The sequence below is a fragment of the Melospiza melodia genome, chromosome 1 (genome assembly GCF_035770615.1).
Source record: "Melospiza melodia melodia isolate bMelMel2 chromosome 1, bMelMel2.pri, whole genome shotgun sequence".
Classification (NCBI taxonomy): domain Eukaryota; kingdom Metazoa; phylum Chordata; class Aves; order Passeriformes; family Passerellidae; genus Melospiza; species Melospiza melodia.
Genome location: NC_086194.1, coordinates 52,173,168 through 52,193,040, shown reverse-complemented (window position 1 = coordinate 52,193,040; position 19,873 = coordinate 52,173,168). Strand labels below are relative to the sequence as shown.

The 19,873-nt window shown below is 41.1% G+C and overlaps 2 protein-coding genes across 4 annotated transcripts in view; one reads left to right on the top strand and one right to left on the bottom strand.

Annotated features, from left to right (window-relative positions):
- Positions 1-886: 886 nt before the first annotated feature.
- On the top strand, positions 887-3,806 carry SEC61G (SEC61 translocon subunit gamma). 2 transcript variants are annotated; one of them, XM_063158022.1, is made up of 4 exons: positions 887-966; positions 1,711-1,810; positions 2,764-2,866; positions 3,701-3,806. In XM_063158022.1, exons 2-4 carry the CDS (start codon positions 1,717-1,719, stop codon positions 3,708-3,710), a joined length of 207 nt encoding a protein of 68 aa, XP_063014092.1. In that variant the 5' UTR covers positions 887-966; positions 1,711-1,716; the 3' UTR covers positions 3,711-3,806. The 2 variants fall into 2 exon arrangements, with proteins under 2 accessions (XP_063014092.1, XP_063014085.1); XM_063158015.1 differs by lacking the exon at positions 887-966 and having other exon boundaries at positions 1,690-1,810.
- A 1,331-nt stretch (positions 3,807-5,137) lies between these two features.
- Positions 5,138-19,873, bottom strand: part of TPK1 (thiamin pyrophosphokinase 1) — a 302,807-nt gene continuing 288,071 nt past the window's right edge. Inside the window, exon 8 of one of the 2 annotated variants that reach the window (XM_063158005.1) lies at positions 5,138-5,418. In XM_063158005.1, the coding sequence (XP_063014075.1) occupies positions 5,300-5,418 (119 nt within the window). In that variant the 3' untranslated portion in view covers positions 5,138-5,299. The remainder of the gene's footprint in view (positions 5,419-19,873) is intronic. The other variant, XM_063158004.1, reaches the window with a different exon arrangement.

The following is a 19,873-nucleotide window of genomic DNA, read 5'->3' as shown; positions in this document are numbered from 1 at the left end:
AACATCAAAAGCAAAGTAAGGATAAAAACAGTACATCCATTTTGTCTTTGTTGTTCCTCTATCTGTTACAAGCTGAAGCAGGAGGGAAGCGCTCCCTTCAGGCAGCGACAGCATCTTTTCCCCCTCATGCAAGGAATTTTTGTCCTACGGTACACCCGTGGAGCTGAAATGTATGGAGCTTTCCCACCTCTGGGCACTGCACACTTCTCTACACAAGAAAAATCCCGTGTTTTCAAAGGTGAAGAACCCCCTTAGTTCACAATGGCTCCAGCATTCCTGAAAACCAAGTTTTATGCTGGGGGGGTTTTTGGTTGGTTGTGGAGGTTTTTTTTTGGGAGTATTTTTTGGTGTTTTTTAGCCATCTTTTCACCGAAAAGCATTCGTTACAGGCTTATCCAGAGAATCAATTAGGTTGGAAAAGACCTCTGAGATCATGGAGTCCAACCTATGCCCTAACACCACCTTGACACTATCCCATGGCACGGAGTGCCACGTCCAGTCCTTAATGAAAGACCTCCAGGGACAGCGACTCCACCAGTTCCCTGCGCAGCCTTCCAATATCTAATCACCCTTTCTATGAGGAAATTCTTCCTAATGTCCAACCTAAACCTCCCGTGGCACAGCTTGAGAACACGTCCTCTCATCCTTGTCCCTGGGAAAACAGTGGCACCTTTCCCCTTAATTTCCCGCTAGGACACCTCGGGATCCCGAGGCTCCAAGGGCGCGGGAAGCAGACGCGCTGCCAGAAGCCGCAGAGGCACTGCGGGGGCGGACCGGCCCTCACGGCTGTGCCCGCCCCGCCGGCGCGGCAGGAGGAGCGCCAGGCCCCGGAAACCGGAAAGGAGGAAAAAAACCCGAGCGAAACCCCGCCCCCAAACCCCTTCCATTTCCACCCAAACCCCGCCCCGCCCGCCGCCGTGACGTCACGCGCTCCGCCGCTCAGTGCGACGTGTCCCTCGGCCCGCGGTGAGGGCGGTGAGGGCGGCTCGGGGGCCTGGGGATCCCCCGGGTGTTCCCCGGCCCTGGGAGACGGGGATCGGGGCTGGGCAGCGGGGATTGGGATGGGGCCAGGGATGGGAGATTGTCGGGACTGCGGCAGGCAGGGGGATCTCGGCCGCAGCGAGGGGGAAGGGGGTCGCTGGGACGCGAGAGGGGCCGGCATCACACCGGGAGCCTTCTGCCAGGCTCTGCCAGCTCCTACCAGGGGGTCCGTATGGATTAGTGGGAGCAGATCCCGCCGGTGGTGTCCTGCGTGCGGGGGCAATGCCGGCACACGCCTGTTGTGAGGATAAGGCTCGGGCACAGCGCTCTCTGTCCGTGCTCACCAGCCCCCAGCAGCTTTTGGCGTGGGTGTCCCCTCAAACCGGCGACTTTTGTCTATGTACGCCTTTGGTGGTGTTCTCAGAAACACGGTGTAGGGCGTGAGCTGAAAGCCCAACTGTGATGGGGCTGTTTTCCTCTTCTGGGCTGAAAGGCACAGTTTTCCATATTTTTTTTCTTTTGCAGTCAGAAATAGGCCCTCGTGTTTATTTAGTGAAACAGTGTCTTCATTTCCTGCAAAGTGGAAGTATCTTAGGTTGGAATGTGACACTTTAGGTTATCTTAAGCCTTTAACAAACTTTGTAGGTAACTGCTACTAATGCAATTAAAAAAATCTGGTTTTCAGTATGTATGTGGAGCCATCAATGCTAAATGTGTGTGTCTTTGCAGGCAATCATGGATCAGGTAATGCAATTTGTGGAACCCAGCCGTCAGTTTGTGAAAGATTCCATACGACTTGTTAAGAGATGCACCAAGCCTGACAGGAAAGGTAAAGCACACAATAAACCAGAACACAGTCCTTATTTTGTCTTGTGTCTTAGCACATGTCTTTCCATGTGTCACTTCTGTTGATTTGTTTGCTGTGGATGTTTCCCAGCTGCCAGTATGAGATTTAAACTTGAGCTGTAGTTGTCTAAATGTGAATGTGTTTAAGGGTCTGGGTATAATAAACACACATATGTAGGTGTGTGAGTGGTACTAAAATTCACTTTAGGAGTGAGGTTAAGTAGATGAAATTCAGTGCTCCACAGTTGCCAGTATTTCCTGATTGGGACAGGAACAATTTTGTCACTGGGATTAGGGAAGAGGAGGTTTTGGACTAGAGAGGCCCTGGGGAGAAGCTATAACTAAAACCAGAATGCAGCTGGTCCTCTGCAAGTTACGGTGCTTTATTCACATGCTCAGAGTGAACAGGTCTGGGACTTAAGTTTGCTATTGAGATCCATAAGGAACTTCATTCCTTGTCAGACTGGCAGGTTTCTGAGGGGCTGTTGACCTTCTTTGTCAACTTCATCGTTGCTGTCCTAAAGTAATTGAAAATATCCAAGTATTCAATTTTTGTGGGGTCTTACAGTGCTGTCCTCCTGTGACAGGCATAAATACAGATTTTCTATTTTTGATGCTGTATTAAAGATTATTTTCAGGGCTTGTAGGGATGTAAAGGAAATGTGATGGGATAAATGTTCTATGCATTGTCATTGTGGGTATTTTTTGTGATCAGCCATTCTTTGTGGAAATCTGCATCTTCTCATTGAAAATCTCACCTGTTTTCTAAAAAAGTGGAAAAAGTGGGTTTGTTTCTCAGCATCTGTGCAGACTTTGAAGTGTTTCATTATTAACATAGTTCTGTAAAGAGAGATCTCTCCTTTGGTCTCTGCAGTGCACATATGTATGCCATACATGAGACATCCTAACAAATTTTTTTTTCTTGTTATTTTGCAGAGTTCCAGAAGATTGCTATGGCAACAGCAATAGGCTTTGCAATAATGGGATTTATTGGTTTCTTTGTCAAATTGATCCATATCCCAATCAACAATATAATTGTGTAAGTGAATATGGCCTTCAGTTTCACTACATTTTTACCTGTTCAGTTTTAAACAGAGGACATCAGTGAGCCCTATAAAACCCATGTTGGTTTAGTGTCTGTGCATTTAGTGTAATATGACAAGTATTACTTGATTTAAAGGACTTTATGAGCAATGTTAATGAACTTTATCTTAATTCAGCATGCTGCAAAGTATTAGAACCATAGTTCTCAAGGTTTTCTCTGAGTATGCTGCTTCAAAACTGAATGTTAGATATTTTGATCTCCAGTTCCTCAGTGTATGTTTGCCCACAGAACAATTACCCTATTTGGATCTCAAATGCTCTTACTGTTTCCAGTTCATAGTCTGGGTATCCAAAGTAAATGGATGGATGGTAAGGTAAAGAAAACTGAGAGGGTATGCTGTAGGATGACAGGGCACAGAAAAAGGTTGGCCTTGTTTAATTTACAGACTGTTATATATGTTTGAAACATTGTTTTATGTCTAACTGCATCCTGTAAAATGCCTTTTGGAATGAATATTACATCATGAAGAATTTGAACTTCAGGTTGACTGGCCCCATGGTAGTGACATACTAACAGTACCATATTCTCCAGAGCTAATGTGATCCCCTCTCCAGCACTGGAAGAGGTTAAAGACCATTCTGTGTCCATAATATGTGACTCCCTTATACCTGTAAGAGTGGTCATCTAGGCAAGGAGTGTTTGAAAATGGGAAGTAAGCTGTAATGCTTGTCCTAACAGGGCAGTGGTGGGAGGATAAAGTAAGATTTTAGGTGGGATCACTTGATCACAGTTCATTAGTTGAAACCGATTACTTTGTTCTCTCAACAGAGGTGGCTGAATATTCATCATGAAGAAGACAGTTGTGACACCTGCTGCAGTGATTTCACAGCTTTAATTTGTTTGATATTAAACAAGCTCAGTTTGCGTTTTCAAACGTTCTTGTCGTCTTTTACTTTTTTTAAGTGTATGTGATCATACCTGTCTGCAGGCTTGCTTTTTTTTTTTTTTTTTTTTTTTTTCTGTAATAGTAGTTGTGTGCTTTACTTGTTTTGTTACTTCTTTTAACCGTGGTAGAATCATTCAGGTGGGAAGGAGGCTTGGAAGATCTCTAGTCCAATGTCCTGCTTGATGCTGGGTCAGTGTTGCATTCTGATGAGGTTGCCTAAGGTTTTCTCCAGTCAAATAGTGAAAGCTTCCATGGGGGACAGCTGTATGACCTCTCTCCAGGAGATGTTTACAAAGCAGTAAATTAAGCTTTGGAACAGCATTGTTCTAGCTAAAGCAGACTGCAAGAAAACAGCCTTTCTCTATTCTTTCAAGTGGTGTAAGAGTCTATGGGAATTCCTGTCAATTTCTGGAATCACCATAATTATCACTAATTCCTTTCTGCATTTGGGAGTCATGCTAGGTTATAGTATGTACTTGACAGGAAAAAAACCTCATGTCAAACAAAGAAATTGCATTGCCAGTCCTTATTCTGATGGCATAATTAAAAAACCCAAACATAATTGATTACTGAGATACAGCATTTGAGGATAATTTAGTTGTCGGAGACACTAAGCAGTCCTTCAGCAAATCCACAACTTGCTCACACTGTTGGATAGGATGTATACCCATTTTGGATCCTGTTCTGTACATAGAATTGTATTGGCCCCCTGCATGTTGACCTGGAAGTTTCTATTATTTTATGTTATTGCATATTTTGATTTTAAGAACTAAGCCTGCAAAAACTCTGGTAGATGCAATGCTTTTCCTCCTCAGATTGAGATTAAGACATTTCATTCACTTCAAAAATCTTACTGTAAGCATTTGGTATTTGCAGAAGGCACAAGGGTACTTCTGCTACAGACTTAAAGCACTTAATACTGGGACATCTGATACTGGTATTACAGCAAAACTGAAGCTTCTTCAGTACACTAATTTGCTTCCTAAGTAGAAAAGTTCAATTATTATTCTTGAGAAATCTTCACCAGCACCTACATATGTTACAAACCAGGACAGAAAAATGAGATTAGTTAATCTTAGTGCTATCACCTTGTGATACAGTTATACTGTGTGCAACTGGATACCGTATTTCCTTTTGGCAGGACAGGAAAAATAGTTTAGTATTGGAATAAAAATTTTGTAAAAGTAGCCTGCACTAACCAGATAAGCAGCAGCAGTTTCTTTATATTCATTTTGGTTTGTGGTTGTACTGAGTGGCTGCTCATGCATCTTCTGATTAAGTAGATTTACCAGAATGAAGTACTCTATTACAGCAAGTAATTTTGATTCAATCTCAAGTGACTTTTATTTCAGACTTCTTTTTCATTCAATACAGAAAATCAGTGCCTGCTTCCATCATGCAGCAGCTTTCCTGTCTCAATTCAGTGAAATTTTGTAGTAATTTGAGTCGTGTCAGATCAGAAAAGGCAGCTGTAGCTGATCTTAGCTCTTGATAGCCATTGTCCACAGCAGAGGTTTGTCCGTCTCGATGGTCACAATCCCGGAGTCGTCATAGGTGTTGGAAGTACTGACGAGTGTTCCAAACTTCAGCACCTGGTTAGCTGTGAAAAGTAAGGAAGAGACTGAGTGGTTCTCTACAACAATAAAAAGACCTCAGTGCATTTGATTTGAAAGACCACTGCTCCCACAAAGAACAAAAAAGTAGCTGAATAAATTCAAACTGGATAAACATTACCTAGTTAAAAGGCTTGTATGAGATTTTTCAATGACCTGAAGAGGCAATAAATTAATCCCCAAATTAACAGTTTGAATTTACAGCAGGTTATTACAAAAGCAGTGTGTTGGATAATCATCAGAGTTTCACATCTGGAAATTTGTATTTCATCAGAATCAGTTCAAATACTAGTGCTAGAAAAGGTATTTAATGTAAAACAAAGAGAATCTTACTGTAGTTCCAAACTTGGGATTTGCTTTAGCTCAGCAACTAGCCTATAATCTTTTAAAACATGAACAGTTCTAAACAAAGGCCAGCAGTGAAAAGTGATATTTAGCAACTTCGAATTAAGGGACTTGAATCTTTACTTGTATTGGATGTGAGGTAGGTGTTTGTGTACATTAGAAATAACAAATAGCAAACCGTGCAGTTTAAGTTCTGCTTTTCATTTCTTCCCTTTTGAGATAGTGTTGTTTGCATGTTACAAACATATCAGCTTCCTTAAAGGCACTCTAGAACTACTCAGTTCTGTGGTAGTCCTTGCTCATAGGAAGGTTCAGAGTAAGAACTCTAATACTATCCTCTGATTAGGCTTGTAAAACAAGCCAAATGACAGCTCTTTCCCACTGGCAGCTCAGAAAAACATTTCCATGGAGGATACAATGACAGCTGCAGCTGGGGAGGATTGTTCTGGAAGATCAGCAAGTCTGTGTGACCTATCAGAATTGCCAAATTGTGCGTTGCTACCAAAGTAAAAATCCTCTGGATTTGCTATTAAGTGACCTAATGCAAAGGAAGTTCTCCCTTTGGTCAAAAGGAGTGCAAAACAACTTAGTAAGCTCTATTTTGTGATTTGCACAAGAGACACATTTTCCAGTGCTGGATATGAATGCTGGCTGTAGTAAACCTGGGTGTAGTGCATTACTACAATGCATGCACTGTCTGGCCCTTGCTGGAAGCTGCACAGGGGGAACTGATCTTGCCAGGCTCTATTGCTTTAAAAGGAAGGATGTTCAGACAAAAGCCAGGCTATGTATTTCAGTGTCTCTTCTGCCAAATCTGTGCTTGCTCTACTTATTCCTGCTCCTACATTTGTTACTAGGTTGAAGTGAACTGAAGAGGAGGTTTCAGCTGCTAGCTGAATTTGTTGGCATGAGAGTAACACCCAAGTTTCACTACTGCAAATGGAAGAATCCTGCCATTTCAAGTTCAGGAGCTGGGAGCATAACTGCTATGCAGTGCAGAAATCCAGCAAGGAGAAAAGAAAAAAACCCCAGTACTACTGTACTATATCAATTGTGTACCTAAAATAAAGGAGCTAGATTCTGTCAGGATGCTTTTGGACACACACCAGTACCAGACAGGCTCCTAGACAGATGCCAGGATGGATGAGTTTTGGTGTTTGCCTTTGGAAGACAGCAGAGGCCACAGGGGCTGTGTCTTGGCAGAAAACACAAATTTCCCAAATTGCAGGTAAACAAGTCATTTAGTGCTGAGGTAACATGGGTAGAGTTCCCTGAGTAAAAATACTCCCAAAATACTCTGTTAAGTGCTGTGGTCAAGCTATGAGTGTTTCCAGTGAGTTTTAAGTAGGAAAGAAGCTTAAATACTTTAAAACATTTGCTGACACACAAATTACCTTCTTTTGGTTACTATATATTGAAACTTGAAGGGGGTGGGGAGGAAGAACTTTTTTGATGAACTACTGTATGAACCCACTCGTTTAGTATCATTTATTGCTTCTTGCTTAAGACTCAGAATAATACTTAATGTTTCACAGCTTTGCATATAAAATAATGGCTCTGCAGAAGGCAAGAATTAACAACAACATGGCAGCTTAATGAAACAAAATATAAAGCTGTATTTCTTAGTGCATAAAATCAAGTGAAAATGAGAGCCTTTTTTTCCCCTTTCAATAGAAAATTCTAGCCCACTAGATGGAGCCTTTTATCTTTATCATGTTTTATGCTGGGTGAGGATCATAGTGTGAAATAGTGAAATGAAAAAAAATGCAAAAACTGTTAAACAGTACTGCTGATTCACGTGGCTCAAATGGACCAATTCCAAGCACTTGGTTTCACACTAGCCAACATTTCAACTAACATAATTAAAAATGTATGTTTTCCATTCCATAAATGAACAGTAATTATTATAAAAACCTAGGTTTGAGCTGGTAAAGGAAATAAGAGGATGTGCAAACCTACTGCTGCTAGGCAAACTTCCTGCTGTTTCATGCATTCTGATGGAAGTTTACAAGGTCAAAGAAGTGGTAAGTTTTATCAGTTCACACCCGATCCATTCCTTTTTTTTAAAAGTGAATTTTAATTTTGTTAAGTCCTACCAAGAACTTATGTCTTGGGGAAAAAAACCCCCAACCTATTACAACACCCATTTTCACTATTGAGATTACTTTTCAAGATACAGATTCTGAAGAAAAGCACCTTTTTATTTTCTACTATTTAGTAAATAGTTTTGCTATAATTGGGTAGCAAATCAAATTTTAATAAAGGATTCCACACTGCAATTAAAAAAAAAAATCCAAAACTCAAAACCTCTGGAAATTCTATAATTTTCTAATTAAAAGAAATCTTATTTTGGATCATTGAAAGCTTTCTTTTTGACCAATAGTAGTCACTTTAAAGACTTGATTTGGATAAACCCATAAGTGATTAACTGAAATACCCCTCACCATTAGAAGTTTTGTTGAGTGCTTTAGTTCCGATCAAATTGAGTTTACTGATAATGGATTGTTGCTGAGAAAAATACCCAGTTCTCCACTGTAGCTATACCATTTTATCATTACTCTCCATTTACCAAGTCAGCAAGGACTTCTTCCAATACTAGAAGCAAAGGGTTTTCCTGCCTTTTTATGGAGGGGGAGGGAAAAAACCACACCAATATCCACCCACACCCCCAAACTCCTCACCCAACAAAATCTACCATGAGACAGTTTTTTTTTGGTGTGTCTCGTGTTCTTACCAGTAACAAATTTCTGCCTGATGGATTGCAGCACATCACTTATTCAGACCTAAACATGGGCATGGAGAGGACTGACTTTGATGGAGGAATGTTTCTCTAACAGTTTTTGTTTTGTTTAGATGGTGTTTCAATCTGCCAGGGTTTGAGAATGTTGGACACAATTTAAGAGAAGAAAACTGAGGGCATATAGGTGAGCTTCCCAAAGGAGCATAATCACAAAGATCACTACTTCTTAGACACCCGTTTTGCTGACCAAATTACATGACAGAAGAGATCTCAGTAACCACAAGACTGGCACTATTTTATTGCTCTTACTCTGATGATTAAAAAAAAGTATACAAATCCTAGGATGCTATATGAAAAATGTTAACCTCAGAGGTAAAATTTTGAAAATTCATTAATCTTATGGATGCAAGAACAACATTTGGAAATGGCAGCAGAATGCACCCTATAGGTAATTAAATTACAGAAATAATCAAAAACCCAAAACCTAAAATTTTATTTTAAAATTTCATCCTAGTTATTCTTCTACCACAGTAGGGAGTTATTTTTGAGTGGCTGGTACTGAAAGTCAGTTATTTTTGAGTGGCTGGTACAGTAAGCCTTGCTTGTAATCCTTGTGCTGCTGGCTTTCAGCCTGGAAACTGAGAAATAATGTGGCCTAGTTATAACGAGATTGGAGGTCATCATGTCAAGTGCTGCAAAAATACTCTCAACATCAGGTAATTCCTCTTAATGAATCTATTCATAATCTAGTAGACTTATAATTTCTATGTTCCATTGTACTATTTGGGACACTTAAAGTTCAGTGCAGAAAAGAGAATTTATCTATCAAAAAAAAAACCAATCCAATCAAGATTTCATTTACATCTTAGAAGCTGCACTTAAGTAGTGCTCGAGGGAGACACGTTTAGAGAAAAAACTTCATCCTAAATTTGTTCAGAGAAAAACTTCTTCCTAAACTTGTCATATATGGCAAAACCAAATTGTGTCAGGGTCTCACTATTGTCACCACAAATGGCTCAGGACCAAAGACTATCATGTGAAGCATGTCCCACATGGACACTGTGATACTTATGCTATGCTGCCTTTCCTCAACTGTGTCTCAATTACTTCCTGAAATATGTAAAGTCACACCTTGCTGGTTTTCACCACTGAAAATAGAAACAAGGGAAGGAATACAAGCAGATTGCCACTGCTGACATGAATGTGGGGAATATTAAAAGTATTAATTATTAATTAAAAGCCGTATTATAGTGAATGTAATACTCTTCTCCCTAGGCAAATGCTGCATCAAAATGATAGAAAATTAAGATCAATAAGCTGAAACACAAGCTAAAGTGAAATATTGAATCACCATTTGGTATCCTATTACAGTTTATCTGGAGAGGATTTCCCTGAAGTTCTGTTAGGAGCAAAAATCTGCATTTAAATGGAGATACATTAGTAATGCATGAGCTAGTACTTTGCAGGTCACCCTGGGTCTGCAGAACAGCAGCATTAATTTTGCTATTTACAAATAAAAATCCCAAGTAGATTGTAGGCTGATCTTCCTTCCATTCCTCCTAGGTTTACACTTGTGGTTAGGCTGACTTCACTGGAGTTAATCTTGATTTACACTGATGGATACAAAGGAAAAATTGGGTGCTTGATCTCTGTGCAGTGGGAACTGCGAAACTAGAAGTTGCAAATAACAGTAATTTACAGTAAAACATGAACTATTTTCAATAGTGATACAACAGAAGTACCACAAAGGCTTGCTGAGTCTGCTGGGAGGGGCTGACTACCCTGCTAGTCAGATTCCCTCAGGGCTAAGGGGAGTTTGGAATAAGCAGAAACTGCATTGGGCATTTTTTATAACCATTATAGCTTTGGGTGCCTGGTTCTGTGGCACAGAACAATGGTTTTATAATCTCAATGCATTCATACAAGCAGACTTAGGAAAGGGTTGAGAGGATGTGGGAGGGAGGGGGGCCAGCAGGCAGGGCCAGGTGGCTTTTCCACCAGTTTAGGTGCTGGCAAAAACTCTTGGCCAGGGCTCTGCAGCACAGGCTGCCTGGCCTCACACTGGGGGGATTTTAGGAGGCTACAACAAAAGTTTAAGGGCTGTCAAAGCTTCACAATTTCATTTAAAAAGAGAAAAAAATATAATAACAGAACTGTGTGTTCTACCCTGGATAGAAACCACTCATGTTGAGAGAGCCTTCAGAAATGCAAATGAATGTCAGAAGTTTTCAAATTTATTTTCAGCACACTTTTTTTTTTCCTCCACGTATTTTTTTCCAGCTTTGTAATAATGGCAGTACTGCAAGAATAGCTCAAAGTCTTCCTGTCACATCACCCGCTTGGTGGCAATTTAAAATGATTAGCTGATAAAAATGATTCTAAGAAAAACTGCTTTCTACACTAAGGTCTCTGCTGCTGCTACTGCTTCACCAAGATCAACAAGAATCATTAACTGTATGGAGTTTCTACAGCTATTAGCAGGATTTTAGCACTACCAGCAAGATGTGCTTCTGTGTTTGTTCAAAATCACATTAGCATCTTAACTTAATTAAAGGGGCCTGGAAAGTTAAACAAGGAAACTCTACGTACTGTTTTCAGTAGTGCCTCTCTAGTCTAGATGTTATGATGAAATTGTAACAGGAGTGATCTAGCAAAACCATAAAGTAAGTCAGAGAAATAGCTGTTTCACTAAGCTAAAGGCAAAGCCAGGCTACAAAGTTATTTTTAGAATTGAGTCTAGCCAGTAAGAAGTAGGGTGTTTACTTAATTTTTGATGCTTTCCACTAAGTTTGTATGTTTCTCAAACTGCTAACAACTCTGAGGTGCTGTACAGGTGACAGGTACTATTAATAATAGTGTTAGAGCACTGAGGAAACAGCTGCAGAAATAAAATGTAGCTTCATTTTGACAGTCGCTGCTGTAGAGATTTTGCATATAAGCCAGACAAAATAACTTGTTGCTATTTTGGTCTGTCTCTACTTCGTGTTGTGAGATAAAGAACACTATTCTCATGAGAAAAAGGGCAAGAGTAACACTGAGATGCATCAGCTAATGAATTGTCTTACTGCTAACTTGTCCATAAGACACCTCATAGCACACATCATCCTATTACATTGTCATCTTTAGAGGCATTACTTAGTCACACAAAGCTGAGGATGGCAATCTGGTGCAACACTGAAACCTGAGATTAGCTCAAAACAATGGTGTTCTGTCACAGCATTTAGGTCTGAAGCTCTGGTTTGACATGACAGCAAAGAACCTAAAAATACTTGCTATTTTGAAAGCTGCTACACTGTCAAGTTGATATGATGCATGTAGCAGTGAAATCTACTGAATTTGTTAGAGAAAGATATCCAAATCATCCTAGCAATTGACCACAGACAGTGCTGCAGAAGGAGTGAAATTCCCCCTACATTCCTCATGACTGGGCTGTTGGAAACAGGGAGGAGAGATGGGAAGAGGAAGGACAGTGAATCTTCCTCACCCAAATCTCAGGTCTAGGTGACTACATCCATGTACTCAGGCTTTGAACAACATAGCACCAGAAAAGTGTTTCAGCACACCCAGATCCAGGACTGACCAAGATCAACAAGTCACCTCTAGCTACAGTAATTTTCCAGCACTTCATATACAAATCAAAAAAAAAAAAAAACAACACTCTTTCACAAACCCCTATAATCCTTCAACAGGTTTTAAAGTGTGATATTGGTTATGAAGAGAACACAATGTTAATTATTTTTCCTTTCTATTCTTTGGACTCCTACAAAATCCTGTCACATTTCGATTACTATATTTGCAAGAAGAAGCAGTAAAAGAGGATTTTAAAACACATTCATAATACAAGTTTTTCAGCTTCTGTATGCATACCATTTTTCTCATCATTTGCAAAAATGTACAGACACAATGATTATTTCTGTATCAATCAAACTCGGCCTGTAGGTGAAATATTGGTATATGGATATTTGCTCAGTAAATACATATACATGTTGGGTGAAACGAGGATCTCGTTCAATCACTCCATGGAGGAGAACAGCAGCAATGCCATAAATATTTCACAACAGTCTTGGCCAGCTGCTTATATCGCCTACCACTGTGTAGGACGAGTCCCCAACAGCAAGTCTCCCAAGAATTTAGCACTTCTCTGCTTTCTGTGATGGGGATATGATTTTCCTAAGGGAATTGATCTAAAGCCAGTTCCTAGCCAGCCCTGAAAAACAAATCTAAGCAGGCTGTCTTCTTGTTGCTGCTGCCAGCACTAGCTCAGCACCATATCCCGAGTCCTGTTCTACTGCACACATTGCTCCATCACTGGGCTTCAGTGCCAAAATTAAATTAAATATGATTTGACAAAGCTCTGTCAAGTCTCAGTCCTTAACTCCCGCACGCAAAGTTACAATGGCAAAGACCAAAGTAGACCTTCTGAACTCTGGGAGGGTGTATTGTGTTTGCATGGCCAGATTTTGGTAGCAGGAGGCTATAGGAGTGACTTCTCTGTGAGAAGGTGCTGGAAGCTTCCTCCAAGTACAACAGGGCCAACCCCAGCCAGCTCCAGAACAGATGCACTGCTGGCCAAGGCTGAGCACCAGAAATTATGGTAACACCTCTGTAACAACAGATTTGAGACAGGTTAAAAAAATGTTATTGCACACAGATATAATTGTGGCCAGAGAGGAACAAGAATGTGTGAGAGGAACAACTTCACAGACAACAAGGTCAGTGAAGAATGAGAGGCAGGAGGTACTTCAGGTGCCATATCTGAGATTCCTGTGCAGGCTATAGTGCAGACCATGGTGAGGCAGCTGTGTCCCTGCAGCCCAGGGAGGACCATGGATATACAGAGATCCATCTGCAGCCTGGGGATGAGTCCCAGGCCGGAGCAGGTAGATGATCCAAACAGGCTGTGAACCTGGGGTAAGCCCATGCAGGAACAGGCTCCTGGCAGGGATCTGTGGATCCATGGAGAGGGGAGCCCATGCCGGAGCAGGTTTCCTGGTAAGGCTTGTGACCCTCTGGGGCACCCATGCCCAAGGACATGCTCTGGAGCAGAATGTCCTTGAAGGACTGCAGCCTGTGACAGGAACCCAGGCTAGGGCAGTTTGTGAAGAACTGTAGCCTGTGGGATGGACTCCTGGAGAAATTAGCAGAGGACTGTCTCTGTGGGAAGGACTCCACACTGGAGCAGGAAAAGAACTCCTCCACCTCAGCAGTGGCAGAAACAACTTGTGATGAACCAACCATAACCACCATTCCCTGTCTCCCTGTGCTGCTAGTGAGGATGAGGTAGAGCCTGAGCAGGAGGGAGGGGTGAGGAGGAAACAGTGTTTTTGCAATTTATTTCTCAATATCCCGCTCTGATTTTTTTAGTAATAAACTGAATTAATATCCCCAAGTTCAGCCTGTTTTACCCATGACAGTAATCAGTGAGTGTTATCTCCCGGTCCTTATAAATGAAGCTTTCACTATAGTTTCTCTCCCCTGTCCATTTTTGGATAGGATTAATAGAAAGGCTTCAGTGGGCACCTGGCATCCAGCCAGGGTCAACCCACCACAGAGGGGTCCCTTGCATATTTAAACCCTGCCCCTGCCAAGTCCAGCTCCCAGCAGAACTGACCTCGTTCCCAGCTGCTCCATTCAGACTCCTGGGTGGCCCCCAGGAGACCCACACCCTATTGACCAGCAAGAGTTATTTGCTCCAAGACCTCAGCCAAGCTGCCAGACCAGAGAGAATACTGAACTGCGCCAGAATGGTGGATCTGGTGCTCAAAGAGCTCCGCTGACCACAGGGAAGCAAACAGCTGCCTTCACCTCTGAGCAATGGTCAAGGTGCAAGAAAAGATCCATGCCCTGCCACGCTGAATCCCAGGACAGCTGTTTGCATTATGGCTTGCTAGGGGCAAGGGCATTGCCAGGCTTGAAAGCAAGCTGCAGACCCTCTGAGCTGCTAGCACAAATAACAAACTTCAACCAAATTAAATCCCTGACAAACAATTTTATTATGCAAGCTTTAACAGCGAATGGCACCATTTCCTAGCAGAGTTTTATGTAAATATGGTATTATATTTACACAAAAAATGAAGAGAACAAACTGGAATATTCATCCCTATGCACAAAAGGCACCCTTAATAAAGCAGCTGTGCTTCTGTCTAAAATATTTCTCTGGAAGAGGGTAATTATTATTTAAAAAACCCACACTGATGTGCTCCTGACAGCTCACAAGGTACATGTTCATCTACTTGCTCTCCCTGACAGCTGATCTATTCTAGGCACACATAACTAACTAATAAAGAGTATTATGCTTCTGATAGAAAAGTAATTCCATTAATCTTTACCCTTCCTAGCAGCAGTGCTTCCTTTCAGTGTTGGGGAGGGATGCTGTATGAGGTTTCTAAAATGTGGTTATTTTCAGCCCTACTATTGCTGTATAGTATATTCTAAGTATATATCTATGTATAATTCTAAGTATATTCTATACTTAGAATTTTAGATTGCTCTGCTTTCTTGAGAAAAAACAATTCAACACAGATAGCATCACCCTGCGGATGAAGCAAAAGCAATTATTTCTGTTACAAAATGTCCCCCTTCCTGTTGCATGTGAACAACTAAGCTTTTTGATTTTTCATTTTATTACTTTGCCTTTCTGTTAACAAATAATTAATATGATTACTAACACCCTATGTACCTCTAATGTGTATATTATTTCAATTACAAAGCCATTACTGCTGCTTATTAATTCTATTCCATTTATCTTCAAACTAGCATCTTAAACTTACATTTGTTGACATTCATGGAACTGCAGCTCCTCCAAACTTGCTCCCTGGAGTCCAGCACCATTTATGTGTTGCAACCCTTGAGACAGAACATGAGATTTGACAGGAGACTGCAAGCTACACTATTTATAGTTCAGAGGCACTCAATTGGATTAGATGGCTCTCACGTCCTCCAAAAAATAAAGGAGTGCTTTTGAAACAGTGCTGCCTGTTGCATCTTTCATTTCCCTTCTTTCTAGGCTTTAAAGTCAGCTTTTCAGAAAAAAAAATCTAACAAAAATGTAACTTATGACACAGCACAGCCTATTTTAGCTAGTATTACCCACTTCTTCCACTTCACCCACCATTAGAGCCCTTTGCTTCAGGAAGGCCATGGGAGGGGTATCTGCCATGTATATGAATTAGTAAGTCATTGCATATGGCTCATTTAATGTTCCTGGCTGTTTGCTTTTACAGTGGTTTTTTTCATGGATGCAAGGTTAAGATTTGTTACTGATGCTGCTGAATACAAACAGCACCTACATAATGTTTGTCCCAAAATGAAAAAAAAAAAGAGATTTGTCATTAGAGACAAGTCCTAAGTCATTGACTGTCAGAAACTTCATTCAACTGGAAAACTTGCTTCTGAGAATCTGTTAGCTGGCTGTGCACTCTTGAAAAAAAATCTGATTGATTTCCAGTAATGATTTCCAATATGAACAGTGCTCTTCATATTGGTGTGCTTCCTCCTCCTGACCTGAAAAGCCTTTTTAGCCCTGCCTCTACTCTCTTCTCCCCTCTGCAAACCGGCTCAGCTACTCATCCCTTTCATTCAGAAACATGCCATGCACTTCCAGACCCCCTGCAAGGATTCAGTGGCTTGGGGGATCTTTTCTTTGGCTTCCTCTTCTCTAGAAAGGAGTGCCTCAGCAGGGCTGCAGCAAGCTTTCTGCCCAGGCTGAGAGGGAGGAAAGGCTTCTGCATCAATCACACAGCGCCGTGTCAGGCACTGCCCAGGCCAGGGGGTGTAAGCCCTTGGACCCAAAACGCAGAGGCTGAATGCACCACCAAATTAATGCAGTGCTACATGGTGCAGCCAAAGACATTAAAGTTTTAAGAGTGCAATTGATTATATGTAGCTCAACTTTCAAACACACTGGTCAAGATGGATTGCAACAGTCATGCCATGGCACAGTGATGCATGTCAGCAGGCTCTCAATTTTACTGTACAGAGGACTTGACATTGGCTTTTAACTTACCAATAAACTACCCTAGCACACTGCAAGAAGTGGGAAGGAAAAGGAACTACAAATCCAACAGTGACATGTAAAAATAAAGGACTACACCAACTACACTACAGCTTGCCTGCTGCCAACAGCACTTGGTGTTAAAAGAACATGATGGCTGCAATTGCCAAGAAAGGAAATACATCCTGAAACAGCCTATTTTTTTAGGCTCATGGAGCTTCCATAAGGTTAGTCTGTCTTTAGCCTAGAATGTTCCTTATCTTACCTGAAATTACTGTCATCTTGAAACATTTGTAATTCCTCATTAATTATCAGTGTCTGGGGCATACTGTAGGAGAAACATTCCTATCAACATCTAAGAAAGCTACATTTCTGAATTATAGTTTGAAATCAAAATTGAAGTGGTGAGACACTGGAACAAGTTGCCTAGAGAACTTGTGGATGTCCCATCCCTGGAAATGTTCAAGGCCATGGTTGGATGGTGTTTTGAGCAACCTGGTCTAGTGGGAAGTGTCCCTGCCCACAGCAGTGGGGCTGAGACTAAACAAACTTTAAAGTCTGTCTTCTAAACCAAACTGTTTTATGATTCTATGAAATATAATTGAATCTTGTTTGACATTGTTTTTGCCATCCTGGCCATTTGCTGTACTCAATATTTTCCACTCTTTCTTTTTGTTTGTTTTTTGTTTGTTTGGTTGGTTTTTTGTTTGTTTTGTAGTCACTTCACAAAAAAATATGATACATAACAGAATTTCATTGACATAAACTATCTCACTGATTATTTAAAATCACTAGATGTGAAATACTTTTTCATTTTACAGATACGGAAAATTTTGGTCAAAGCAAAATTATCTCAGAGGAAAAGCAAACTTTAAATTACTATTACAGATTTCTGTTAGTTCTAGAAACAATGCTAGCAGCTTAAATTCCTCTTAAACTGACACCTTCCTTAGAAGTATTGAAAAGGATAAAAAAATAGCACTTTTTTGCTGTACTATTCTAACAACACTCAGAAAACACTCCATCTCTGATATCTACTTGATTGCAAAGTAAACAGAAATACCTAAGAACATAGTGACATATCTGAAGATTAATCCTCAGATATTTTAACCAGACTAGACACTTCATAATTAGCCAAATGCAGAAGTCTTGAAGCAAGTGAGCCCTACAGCTCTATTCGACCTCTTGGAAGATGTGAATATAGGCACATATTCTTCTTAATATCACAGTTTTAGAAGGATATTGTTACATACCACTACAAGACATCCAGTGATGAGGAAGAAGTTGGTGTAACCCTGAGATAAGCCCCAGAACCTAGAGATGTCTCATGCAAGCTTTGAACCCAACATCAAGCCTGGTGATCTCTGAACAGATGCATCTACTTTGTAATTTGAGGCATGGCCACCTACCAAAAGGTGTGTCTGTTCCAGAATAGGCAGCACTGCTCTTCTAGAAACAGGCAGACTTGCTTCAAGACCATCAAAATAAAATCTCATGTGTGCCCACTACAAGGCAGCCTTCATGAGACCTAGGGAAGCACTTCACCATGAAGCCCAAAATCAGGAATAAAGTCTGATAAGAGCTTAGAGCTTACTGGAGGGTGGGTTTAGAAAACACCGAGTTAAACACCAATAATTCCAGGAAGAACTGGAGAACCTTGCTAGTTCTGTACAGAACTGATATTGATGAGCCTTGCAACACTGAGGTCAGAACATGGCAAGAGGTTTGTCATGTCATGTGCAAGAGTGGAACCTGGATGATGCAGATTTTGAAGGGCTGATTTATAGCTACTTAAGCATAAAAGAGACCAATAAAGTATCATGTTTAAAAGCTGTGAGCAAAAATGTAGTTAAACAACTTCTAATATCATTGGCAGCCAGGGAGATAAATCTCTGCTGCTCTGAAAGGGTATCCATAAATAGCCATAGCATTCTCCAGCAAAGCACAGGACCTTTAAGGAAGGCCAGAATACTGCAGTTAGCTCTTACTCAGTTATACCTGAAGTCAGTCAGCCATGAAGCATGCCTTACACAAGTCTCACAGAAAAACTATACTGGAAATGGAGAGCTTTGAAAACAATGCTTCAGAACAGAGAAGTCCCTCAAATCTATCATTTTGGGAGAGGGAAGGAAAACTACCAAAGATTTAACAGTAGAAAAAGCATGCCTTGGAAAGCTCGCCTTGCTGTAGCTGTCTAAACTCACTACGTGCAGCTTTCTTAGCCTAACCTTTGCTGCCCACAGGTAAACACTCCTGCTAAGAAGTTTTGCTCCCTCTCTTGAATCACAGGCTTCAGAAGTCAGGGGATGCTGAATGCAACACTGTAATTTGTAGCACACAGAACGGACAACCTCAGTGATGCAGGGCAATGAGCCATTTCCCCCTCCCTGCTGTGATTTATGGTGTGGACAGGAGGTCTGCTGGCCCAGCTCACACACGATTCTGGCCCTGGAGGCATGGCCTATATAAAGCACCCTGTGTATGCTTGCAGGAGAGATTGGCAGGCAGAGGCATCTCTGGGAGCCTTTGTTATTGTCCAGTTTACTCCTTCCTCAGCTCCTCCAGCTTGCACAATCTGTGCAGCCTCTGGGAAGGCAGCTTAAGAATTGGCTAACTTGATGGAAAAACTTGATGCATATGATGCAAAGTAATGTGACAGTGATTGACAGCTAGGGGAGAAGAGGAGGGGAAAATTGAGTTGAGCTGGGTATTGTGTGAAGAAGCAGAAGGGAGAAGGAAAAAGAAGGAGAATTCCTCATTACCACAGGATGTGTACCGGGGGGGGGGGGGCAGATAAGAGTTGCTGGGTTTTATAATAATAATCATTATTAAGGACAGTTAAGCTGACACAAGTTTATGATGATATAAATAGTACCCCAGTGATTATTGGATGTTTTTCTTCAAAACTTAATCTTCCCCAAACAGAAAACAATTAATAAGTGTAGGAGGCTGACAGTGTACCCCCCCTTCCCATTTGTGAACAGGCCATGTAATGTGAAGAGAAACCCCAGGGTCTGGTCCCATCTGCACTTCCACTGATACACTGTGCTCCTCATGTGCACATTTAAGGTGAGTCAGAACTTGCCTGCCAGCTTCTCATTTCCTTCTTCCCTACACTGTGAAGTCAGCTGCAATTTTTAGTGAATGATGCAATTACATTGCCAGGTATCAGGCAAAAGTGCACTGATGCTTTAGTGCTTTTTGAGTTTGGGTCTGAAAACAGAAGAAAAGGCTGTAATTGATTCCATCAGCATGGTGTTTTTTTTTTTTTTTTTTTTTTTTTTTTTTTTTTTTTGTTGTATTGAAACAAAAGTTAAAACCAGAGAAGCTTCCTTCCACTAGAAAAATGAACTCAAAATGTGGA